This window comes from Scyliorhinus torazame, chromosome 17 (assembly GCF_047496885.1).
Source record: "Scyliorhinus torazame isolate Kashiwa2021f chromosome 17, sScyTor2.1, whole genome shotgun sequence".
Taxonomy (NCBI): Eukaryota; Metazoa; Chordata; class Chondrichthyes; order Carcharhiniformes; family Scyliorhinidae; genus Scyliorhinus; species Scyliorhinus torazame.
This window is the reverse complement of record NC_092723.1, coordinates 69206847-69219003: the sequence shown is the minus strand read 5'-3', so window position 1 is coordinate 69219003 and position 12157 is coordinate 69206847. Positions and strand designations below refer to the sequence as shown.

The following is a 12157-nucleotide window of genomic DNA, read 5'->3' as shown; positions in this document are numbered from 1 at the left end:
GGTTGGAGCTAAGGAGAAATTTACAAAGATGATAGGGACATGAGGCAATGGGGTGTTAATGGTGACATTAAGAACCGAAGAAGTGGTAATAAAGGCATAAAGGTAAGATAGCAGAATGTGTTAATAGAGCAAAGGTCATACGACAAGGGAGGGGTTCATGTGGGCGTGAGAGCAAGGTTCTGAGTTGAAATGGCAAGTGACCAGAAGATCATGCTTGCTTGGGATCATGCTTGCTTACATAGCAAAGGTCTGCCACAAAGCAGTAACCCAGTCTGTGTTTAATGTCCCCAATGTAGAAGAGACCATATAGGGAGCAGTGAGTACAGTAGACCAAATTGAAGGAGGTGCAAGAGAAATGCTGCTTCACCTGAAAGGAATGTTTGGGCCCTTGGACAGTTGAGATAAATAGGAAGATATAGCACCTTCTGCAATTCCATGGGCTGGTGATGTGGGAAGACCATAAGACATGGGAGCAGAATTTGGCCACTCGGCCCATCGAGCCTGGTCCGCCATTCAATCATGGGTGATATTTTTCTCATGCCCATTCTGCCTCCCCCCCCCCCCCCCCCCCCCCCCCCCCCCCCCCCAACCCCTCCCTGACCCCATAATCCCTGATCCCCTTATTAATCAAGAGGGTTAAGAGTTAGGGTTAATGGAGGAGTGGACCAGGACCAGGGTGTCACGGAGGGAGTAGTTCCTGTGGAATGGGGGGGCTGGCAGCTGTGGGAGATATGTTTCGTGGTAGCATCATGCTGGAGTTTGTGGGACAATCCTTTGAATGTGGAGGCTGGTGGGGTGAAAAGTGAGGAGGGACACCCGCTTTGTTTTGTGACCATGACATCTTTGTTAATCTCTCCTTAGCTCTGACCTATCCCATATCTTTTATTCTGCCCCACTATATAATTCATTACATTCTATCCCTCAGTCCTGTAGAAGAGCCATATGGGCTTGAAATGTTAACTCTGTTTCTCTCTCCTCAGGTACAGCCAAACCAACTAGGTTTAGTCAACGTTTTCTCTCTTTATTTCTGATTTCTAGTATCTGCAATATTTTGCAGTTAGATAATTCACTTGTTCTGAGAAAGGCAAAACCTTGGGATTTCACCAGGTAGTCAGTTGAACCCAGTGAAACATGTAATGTGGTGCTGACTGTGCCAGGCCTGCTGTTTGTGTCTCATTAAAAGCATCTTGGGATATGTTTGTGGAGTTGCACCTCAATTGTAGACTCAAATGTTATTGCAACTCAGTCCATAGAGGAAAAGAATCTGATTGATTGAATTTCATTAAAACATTCCTCCTTTCCCACCATCTCTGATAACCTCAAACTTGACCCTTTATTTTTGTAACTCCTTTCACTTAGTCCAACTTTGGCTTCATGAGCCCCATTTTCTTCATTCTTGATCTTTTCCCAACTCAAATCCTCAACTACTCTGCTTGGTATAATACACTCTATACGGTTACAGGCACCCTCTTTACAGGCTGTCTTCCCTTAACCATCAGGACTGTCGTTACCACTCCACGTTTTCTTTTAAAATGGACTCTTAAGCCTTCTACCTGCTCAAACCGTTACCTTCTGTCTGACCTTTCTCTTTCAAGTACTCAGTTGTCACTGTCACCAGCTTTGAGTTTATAAAATCATAGAATCCCTGCAATGCAGAGGGATGCCATTCCGCCCATAGTGTCTGCACCGATCCTCTGTAAGAGCACCCTACCTGGACCCAATTCCCCACCCTATCCGGATAATCCCACCTAGGAGCAAATTAACATAGTCAATCCACCTAATCTGCACATTTTTGGACTGGGAGGAAATCCATGCAGACAGTGGGAGAACATGCAAAGCCCACACAGACAGTCACCCGAGGTTAGAATCAAACCAGGGCCACTGGTGCTGTGAGGCAGCAATGCTAACCACTGTGCTACCGAGCTGCCCATCTCTCTCCTCATACTCCAATCGCTTAAATCTGGTTTCGATTCTGCCCAGAAAACTGGCACGGTCTGAGCAAAGTCATCTTTGTGATTGACCGACTGACCACATTACACCTATTGTAGTTTCTTCCCCCATTCTTGTATGGTCACATTGGGTGTTCTTCACTGCTGCATCCTTTGCTGTCTTTCCCTTGCCTACTTCTGCTGCTTGATATATGCTGTAGAGCCTTTAGCTGTTTTGGTCCAGTGCACTGAAATGTACCTCTCTGCTACATAGTTTCTCCCCATCTCTTTGATCAAGCTTTTGTTGTGTATCCTAATCTAGCCCTTGCTTTATTGTTTTTCTTTATGACTGTGCTGCAACAACCACTTCAGCAAGAACTGCAGGTCTGCTGTGGAAAGTAATCTTAACTTGTTTAAATTATTGCATAAAAAGGGCATGTTTTGGGGGAGGAGAAAATAAGCAAAACTTGACTGCTGTGATTATGTAGTGACTGCACGTGTATTTTTTTTTTACTGCTACAATCATTATTCGTGCATGTGTTTGTTGGACTTCCTGGGTGCATGGAATGTGGTAAAGTGTTGGATCAGGCATTTAAATGGATCTCATTCACAGCATGGTATGCATTAGTATGTCTGGGTGTGATTGCACTCGTGCTGCAGAAATTTATTCTGTGGGTACCATTCCCAGTCTAATGTTTAACAATGTTTTGAAGATGAACATAACTGAGTCAATGATGCAACTGAGTGAAACACATCATTAAATTATTTGTACTGAGTTGTGTAATCTTATTGGTTTTGTCCTAGTTTATGTTGTCCAGCATTTGAACAATAAGCAGCCAAACTCAACAGAGTAGATATAATTCACCATCTGTTGTGGTGGACCAATTGTGTTTAAGGATGAGAATTGTTTGCTGAGGCTTTTAAATTCCTGTGTGTAGTTTCACAACATGAAAATGCTTTTCTTTCAGAGAACAAATTAAACGAGTAAAGGATTCTGAAGATGTCCCCATGGTGTTGGTGGGGAACAAATGTGATTTGCCTGCCCGGACAGTGGACACAAAACAAGCACAGGAGCTAGCTAGGAGTTACGGGATACCTTTCATAGAAACCTCAGCAAAAACAAGACAGGTAAGATATATGGGGGAGCGCTAGAAGAACTCCAATGCAAAAATGTTGGTTCTCGGCACTAGGTTCTTAAACAAGTTAGAATTGAAATGATAGACTCAAATAGTATGCATGGAAGAGCCGTTCAGCCCTTCAAACCCCTGATGGCTCTTTGTAAAACAGTCCAGCTTTGTCGAGGTTATGTTTGCCAGCTAGAATGAAGTGGGCTGAATAGATTAAATCCTGATGGAAGAGGGTGAGACTGGGGAATTAATATTGGGAAGCAAGGATATGGTAGTTATTTTGAACAAGTATTTGTATCTGTCATCACTGTAGAAGACACAAAAAAACCCCAAGAAAATTAATGTGTCTAAAGACTGTCAGATCCCCTGGACCTGGTGCTCTGCATCCTCGGGTCTTATAAGAGTTGGCAATAGAGATAGTGGTGCATTGGTTGTAACCCTTGAATTCTCTAGATTCTGGAAAAATCCTAGCAGATTTAAGAAACACATGTAACATCTCTTTGTTTTCAAATGTGAGGGTTTCTCCACAATATTTTTCCTGTTCCTCACCATACTATCTGACCACTGGTCCAGAGTTTTCACTCATTGTGATCCAAAGCTGTTGATTGAAAGTCTGCTCGGTCTGATCTGATTGACATATGTGAACCAGAGACACCATTCTAAACTATCACTGCGTCCTTGAATCATGGTTTCAACCAGAGCTCCCACAGAAGTGTAATGCAGTAGCTTTTGGAATCGTTGACTGAGGAGAACCTACCCTCCTTACCTACTTCTATATACCATATACAGAAAGAACTTGGGCTGCATTCTCCGCACCCCGATGCCGGAATTGCGGCCGGCGCCAGGGCGGAGAATCCATTTCCCCGCACGGAATCGGGACCGGCGCCAGTTCCCCAATTCTGCGCGGCCCCGAAAAGCGACGTTCTCCGAGTACGCCACGCCGCCTAGCACCTACCTGGGGCCATTGCTGGAGGCCCGCTCCGCCATTATCCGCCCCCGACCGGCCAAAATCCCGACAGCATGGATCTAATGTGGTCCAACCGGTCGGGAAATTAGCGTGGCAGCTGCTGACTTGGTCTGCGGCCGCCCTGGCCGGGGGCGGGCCACTTGGAGGGCAGGGGGGCCTTTTACACAGGTGGGCAATGTTCAGGCGGTCAGGGTTGGGCACGCAGCCGATTGGGTTGGGGTCTATTTTTAAGGTCCAGCTCCATCTTCTGAGTCTGCCATGGAGCACTGCGCGGTCGCTGGATGCTGCCGCCGCGCGCATGCATGGCCCCCGACCTGGAAAAGCTGCTAGATTTACCAGGTCGCTGCTAGCCCTGCAGGGCTAGTTTTTCTGGCATGAAAATCCACAGCTTTGACGCCAGCGTGGGGACATAGTCCCAAAAACAGAGAATCCAGCCCTTGTATTTATATAGCCTTTTGAATGTGATAGAGCATTCCAAAGCACTTCTTGAGTGGAAGGATAAAATGGGTGCTGGGATAAAGGTACTCGGTAAAGGAGTTGAGAGACGGTAGAAAGCTGAGGCCATCACTAAGGCCCTCACATAGATGAGATAGAGAAACTTTCCAATGGTTAATCTTTTAAGGAATCCAGTGGAGATGATGCAGGGATGGATTTTGTTTTTACTTATTTATTCATGGAATGTGAGCATTGCTGGCAAGGCTAGAATTTATTGTCCATTCCTAATTCCGGAGAAGGTAGTGCGAGCTGCCTTCTCAAAGTGCCGCTGGTCATGTTGTGAGTACAATGAGAGGCAAAGCCATATTGGATTTGATACTGGGCAATGAACCAGGACAGGTGTTAGATTTGGAAGTAGGTGAGCACTTTGGTGATAGTGACCACAATTCGATTACGTTTTCTTTAGTGATGGAAAGGGATAGGTATATACCGCAGGGCAAGAGTTATATCTGGGGGAAAGGCAATTATGATGCGATGAGGCAAGACTTACGATGCATCGGATGGAGAGGAAAACTGCAGGGGATGGGCACAATGGAAATGTGGAGCTTGTTCAAGGAACAGCTACTGCGTGTCCTAGATGGGTATGTATCTGTCAGGCAGGGAGGAAGTGGTCGAGCGAGAGAACCGTGGTTTACTAAAGCAGTTGAAACACTTGTCAAGAGGAAGGAGGAGGCTTATGTAAAGATGAGACTTGAAGGTTCAGTTAGGGCGCTCGAGATTTACAAGTTAGCCAGGAAGGACCTAAAGAGAGAGCTAAGAGGAGCCGGGGGGAGGGGACATGAGAAGTCTTTGCCAGATAGGATCAAGGATAACCCTAAAGCTTTCTATAAATATGTCAGGAATAAAAGAATGACTAGGGTAAGAGTAGGGCCAGTCAAGGACAGTAGTGGGAAGTTGTGCGTGGAGTCCAAAGAGATAGGAGAGGTGCTAAATGAATATTTTTCGTCAGTATTCACACAGGAAAAAGACTGTTGTCGAGGAGAATACTGAGATACAGGCTACTAGACTAGAAAGGCTTGAGGTTCATAAGGAGGAGGTGTTAGCAATTCTGGAAAGTGTGAAAATAGATAAGTCACCAGGGCCGGATGGGATTTATCCTAGGATTCTCTGGGATGCTAGGGAGGAGATTGCTGAGCCTTTGGCCTTCATCTTTAAGTCACTTTTGTCAACAGGAATAGTGCCAGAAGACTGGAGAATAGCAAATGATGTCCCCTTGTTCAAGAAGGGGAGTAGAGACAACCCCGGTAACTGTAGACCAGTGAGCCTTACTTTTGTTGTGGGCAAAGTCTTGGAAAGGTTTATAAGAGATAGGATGTATAATCATCTGGAAAGGAATAATTTGATTAGAGATGGTCAACACGGTTTTGCGAAGGGTAGGTCGAGCCTCACAAACCTTATTGAGTTCTTTGAGAAGGTGACCAAGCAGGTGGCTGAGGGTAAAGCAGTTGATATGGTGTATATGGATTTCTGTAAAGCGTTTGATAAGGTTCCCCACGGTAGGCTATTGCAGAAAATACGGAGGCATGGGATTCAGGGTGATTTAGCAGTTTGGATCAGAAATTGGCTAGCTGGAAGAAGACAAAGGGTGGTGGTTGGTGGGAAATGTTCAGCCTGGAGTCCAGTTACTAGTGCTGTACCACAAGGATCTGTTTTGGGGCCACTGCTGTTTGTCATTTTTATAAATGACCTGAAGGAGGGCATAGAAGGATGGGTGAGTAAATTTGCAGATGACACTAAAGTCGGTGGAGTTGTGGACAGTGCGGAAGGATGTTACAAGTTACAGAGGGACATTGATAAGCTGCAGCGCTGGGCTGAGAGGTGGCAAATGGAGTTTAATGCAGAAAAGTGTGAGGTGATTCATTTTGGAAGGAATAACAGGAAGACGGAGTACTGGGCTAATGGTAAGATTCTTGGTAGTATGGATGAGCAGAGATCTCGGTGGTCCATGTACATAGATCCCTGAAAGTTGTCACCCAGGTTGAGAGGGTTGTTAAGAAGGCGTACGGTGTGTTAGCGGAGAAACTACAACATCATCTTCAGCACGTCATTGATGAAGATGAACATCTTGCCAAGGTCATCCCCACACCCCCACTACTTGCCTTCAAACAACCGCGCAACCTCCAACAAACCATTGTTTGCAGCAAACTACCCAGTCTTCAGAACAGTGACCACGACACCACACAACCCTGCCATGGCAATCTCTGCAAGACGTGCCAGATCATCGACATGGATACCACCATTACATGTGAGAACACCACCCACCAGGTACGCGGTACATGCTCGTGCGACTCGGCCAATGTTGTCTACCTCATACGCTGCAGGAAAGGATGTCCCGAAGCGTGGTACATTGGCGAGACCATGCAGACGCTGCGACAACGAATGAACGGACATCGCGTGACAATCACCAGGCAGGAATGTCCCCTTCCAGTCGGGGAACACTTCAGCAATCAAGGGCATTCAGCCTCTGATCTCCGGGTAAGCGTTCTCCAAGGCGGCCTTCAGGTCGCGCGACAACGCAGAATCGCCGAGCAGAAACTTATAGCCAGGTTCCGCACACATGAGTGCGGCCTCAACCGGGACCTGGGATTCATGTTGCATTACATTCATCCCCCACCATCTGGCCTGCGAAATCCTACCAACTGTCCTGGCTTGACACAATTCACACCTCTTTAACCTGAGGTTACCCCATCTCTGGATCTGTAAAGATTTAATCACCTGCTAATGCTCGCATTCCAAGCATTGTCTGGCAGCTTTGAATTTGTCTATATATTTGTTTCTGGAACATACCTCTTCATTCACCTGAGGAAGGAGCAGCGCTCCGAAAGCTAGTGACATCGAAACAAACCTGTTGGACTTTAACCTGGTGTTGTAAGACTTCGTACTTGGCTTTTATTGGTAGAGGGATTGAGTTTCGGAGCCATGAGGCCATGTTGCAGCTGCACAAAGCTCTGGTGCGGCCGCATTTGGAGTATTGTGTGCAATTCTGGTCGCCGCATTATAGGAAGGATGTGGAAGCATTGGAAAGGGTGCAGAGGAGATTTACCAGAATGTTGCCTGGTATGGAGGGAAGATCTTATGAGGGAAGGCTGAGGGACTTGAGGCTGTTTTCGTTAGAGAGAAGGTTACGAGGTGACTTAATTGAGGCATACAAGATGATCAGAGGATTAGATAGGGTGGACAGTGAGAGCCTTTTTCCACGGATGGTGATGTCTAGCACGAGGGATCATGGCTTTAAATTGAGGGGAGATAGATATAGGACAGATGTCAGAGGTAGGTTCTTTACTCCGAGTAGTAAAGGTGTGGAATGCCCTGCCTGCAACAGTAGTGGACTCGCCAACTCTAAGGGCATTCAAATGGTCATTGGATAGACATATGGACGATAAGGGAATAGTGTAGATGGGCTTTAGAGTGGTTTCACAGGTCGGCGCAACATCGAGGGCTGAAGGGCCTGTACTGCATTGTAATATTCTATGTTCTACACCCCACAGTTCTGTTGGGAAGGAAGTTCCAGGATTTCAACCCAGTGAAAGCAAAGGAACAGCAATTGTGGTGGCAAGTCAGGTTGGTGTATGACTGGCAGAAGAATCTTTAGGCTGTGCTGTTCCCCATGTGTCTGCTGCCCTTGTCCGAGGTGGTAGAGATTGCAGTTTTGCTGCCATAAAAGGCTTCATGAATTATTGCAGTGTGTCTTGAAAATGGTGCACAATTTCACTAGGGGGAGTGGATGTCTAATCTGGCAGGGGTGCATATCCAGCGGGCGTTTTTGTCCTGGATGGTGTTGAACCTCTTGAGTGTTGTTGGAGCTGCACTCATCCAGGAAAGTGATTCCTGACTTGTGCTTTATAAATGGTGGGCAGACATTGGGGAGTCTAGAGTTATTCACTGCAGAACGTTCAGTCTCTGACCTGACGAGGCATTGTATTTATATAGCTGGTGAATTTAAGTTTCTGGTAACTCCCAGGATGGTTTTGAAGGGAGATTCAGTAATGGTAATGCTGTTGAATGCCAGGGGGGAGATGTTTGGCTTCTCTCATCGAAGATAATCATTGCCTGACATTTGTGTGGCACGAATGTTGTGTTACTTCTCAGCCCCAGCCTGAACATTGTCTGCATACAAGCATGGACTGCTGCAGCATGTGAGGAGCTGTGAATGGGATTGAACACTACAATCGTTAATGAATCTAATGATGGAGGGAAGGTGATTCTTAGACTTAGAACATACAGTGCAGAAGGAGGCCATTCGGTCCATCGAGTCTGCATTTAATGCCTCACTTCCACCCTATCCCCATAACCCAATAACCCCTCTTAACCTTTTTGGTCACTAAGGGCAATTTATCATGGCCAATCCACCTAATCTGCACATCTTTGGACTGTGGGAGGAAACCAGAGCACCAGGTGGAAACCCATGCAGACACGGGGAGAACGTGCAGACTCCGCACAGGCAGTGACGCAGTGGGGAATCGAACCTGGGACCCTGGCGCTGTGAAGCCACAGTGCTATCCACTTGTGCTACCATGCTGCCCATGTAGTAGCTGAAGATAGTTGTACATAGGACACTACGGTGGAACTCCTGCAATAATATCCTGGCGCTGAGATGATTGGCCTCCAACATCCACTACAACCTTGTTCTAGGTATGACTCCACCCAGTGCAGTGTTTTCCCCCTGAATCCCATTGACTTGGGTTTTGCTCAAGCTCCCTGCTGCCACACTTGATCAAATGTTGCCTTGCTATCAAGGGCAGCCACTCAGCTTGGGAATTCAACCCTTTGTCCATATTTGGACCAAGCCTGCAATGCGGTCTGGAGCAGAGTGCACTGGCAGAACCCAAACCGAACGTTGCTCAGGTTATTGCTGAGTGAGTGCTGCTTGAGGGCACTGTTGATAACATCTTCCACTACTTATTAATGAGAGTATACTGAAGGGCTGTTAATAGATTGGACTAAATTTGCCCAGGTATGTCCTGTCCACAGTTTTCCAGTTGTTGGCTCGATGGCAGAAATGTAGATGGTCTAGTTATAATTTAATAGTGATGATGTGGAGATGCCGGCGTTGGACTGGGGTGAGCACAATAAGAAGTCTTACAACACCGGGTTAAAGTCCAACAGGTTTGTTTCAAATCACTAGCTTTCGGAGCACTGCTCCTTCCTCAGGTGAATGAAGAAGGAGCAGTGCTCCGAAAGCTAGTGATTTGAAACAAACCTGTCGGACTTTAACCTGGTGTTGTAAGACTTCTTACCATAATTTAATAGGCAAGATATTGTATAATTTTCACTGTTTAATGATAATAGATCATGATTTGCAAGGTATCCTCTTGAGATATCAATTGCGAAGTCATGCAGCCACATCAAATCATTGTTAGCCCATCACTGAATTTTTGGTTTCTGTGATTTATGGATAATAATTGACCGAGTGGTAAAATAGGAAAAGTTCCCTCTTTGTTTTTGACTCCCATCTTCTTTAAAGGTAGTTTATATACATCACTTATAGCAGTCCCTCACTGTTATTGTTTAACTTTGCAGAAGGACTGAGGAATTAGTCATAGAGGCTTACAGCATGAAAACAGGCCCTTTGGTGCAACTTGTCCATGCCGCCCAGTTTTTACCACTAAGCTAGTCACAATTGCCCGCATTTGATCCATAACCCTCTACGCCCAGCTTTCCCATATAACTGTCTAAATGCTTTTTAAAAGACAAAATTGTACCCACCTCTACTACTGCCTCTGGCAGCTCGTTTCAGACACTCACCATCCTCTGTGTGAAAAACGTGTTGCTCTTGTATCTCTCCCCTCTTACCTTAAACCTATTCCCTCTAGTTTTAGACTTCCCTGCTTTTGGGAAAAGATGTTGACTATCTACTTTATCTATGCCCTCATTATTTTATAGACCTCTAGAAGGTCACCCCCAATGCTCCAGAGAAAAATGTCCCAGTCTATCAAGCCTCTCCTTAAAACTCGAACCACCAAGTCCCGTTAGGTTCATGCAAAAATCGTTCACTGCTAGTGAGAAAGACACCTGGCTTGTTCACCACGTTAATGTGTCTGACATGAAGAATTCTGGCATGTGGTGGTGTCAAACTGCTTTTCACTGCTACCCAACTAGAAGTTTTAGCACGTTTACTTGAACTACTACTGACACTTTTGTAAGAGTTTCATTTGTATTACTCCGTTCTGTCAGGCAAGTAACTACTGTTGTTGTTTGTAGCTACTCCTGCCAGGAGATCTGCTGTGATGGCATGCAACGCTCATTTATCTTGTGCCATCCTCACATCCATTGTGGCTAATCAGCAACCACTCTGTGACATCCATCATTCGACTATGCCTAAACTGACCCCTCTTTCTGCAGACCTCTGCTTTACCTTCTGGAAAAAAATCTCTCTAGTTTTTCAGCTCTGAACAGCTGGCCAAAGTACTGACATTTTCCCGTTATGGATGTGACTTTTTACAGTTCTTTATTTGCTCCTGCAATTTCAAGTACCTCTTCATTTGCCTTATGGTCTGTATATGGAATTTGTAGCATCCATATTTCAAAATACCCTTTCTTCTACAGATCATCACTTATTGTCCAGGTTTCTGAGGCATACAGAAAAATGGATTGAGTTGTTTTCCCTTGTTACAAGCTTGAACTCTCTTGCTAACACCATCTTCACAAAATTACTTCCAACCAACTCTATCCACCTTCTGACTTCTACATCACATCTGCTATCTTCTGTTATCAGTTGCCCTAAATAAACAAAATTATCTACTTGTTCCACTGTGACACCATCAAACTCAATCTTCACTCAGTTTCTTCTAATGTATTCCTCTGACAATTGTTTTGTCATTTTGATTTTTATACTCCATCCATCTTCTAAACTCCTAGATTTTACTCCATTAATATTTGCAGAGCCTCTTCCAATTCTGCAAGTACGCTGTGCCATCAGGGTACCGTATGCTTATATTCTTGCCTCCTTGTTTTTATCCTTGGAATTACATCTAATACTCTGAATATTTGTTCTGTGAACAGATAGAATGAATAATTGTGATGACTACACAGCTTTGTCGTACTCTTGATTTCACATGAAACATATCTGATTGTCCCTCTCCTTTTCTGGTGCTCTCCATTTGATCCTAGTTTTAGTCTTGGCTAAATCTCATTGCCTTGCTATCAGTGTCACATTTCAACAACATCTGTTAGCTGATAAACAAGATCAAACATTTTTGCACAGTTATAGAATCCCTACAGTGCAGAAGAAGGCCATTTTGCCCATCGAGTCTGCACCGACCCCTTGAACGACCACACTACATAGGCCCAATCCCCCGTCCTATTCCTGAAGCTCCACCCTAAGGGGCAATTTAGCATGGCCAATCCACCTAACCTCGGCTGATCCAACACCATGAATAAAGCTTCGAATGGACCTGGTTCGAGCTTCACGTGCACCACCTTTGAGATTGCCCAGAAGACCTCCCTCCAATAATACTCCAGTTTTGGACAGGACCAAAACATAGAACGTGATTTGCAGGGCTCCTCCCACAGCGTTCACAAATATCCTCCACCCCCTTAAAAGAATCGGCTAGTCCTCGTGAGGTGTGCTCTATACCCCACCTTCAACTGTATCAGCCCCAACCTTGCGCACGAAGTTGAGGCATTCACCCTCCGGAGCA

General features: G+C 45.4%; 1 protein-coding gene across 10 annotated transcripts in view; it reads left to right on the top strand.

The window, feature by feature from the left end:
- The window catches only part of nras (NRAS proto-oncogene, GTPase), an 85823-nt gene that overhangs the window by 38316 nt on the left and 35350 nt on the right, over positions 1 to 12157 (top strand). For 9 of the 10 annotated variants that reach the window (XR_011935783.1, XM_072480581.1, XM_072480572.1 and 6 more), the window contains exon 4: positions 2897 to 3056. Coding sequence is in view for 9 of the 10 variants with exons in the window: in XM_072480581.1 (XP_072336682.1) it covers positions 2897 to 3056 (160 nt within the window). In the remaining variant the exon portion in view is untranslated. Of the gene's footprint in view, positions 1 to 2896; positions 3057 to 8005; positions 8079 to 12157 lie in introns of all 10 variants that reach the window. The other variant, XM_072480580.1, reaches the window with a different exon arrangement.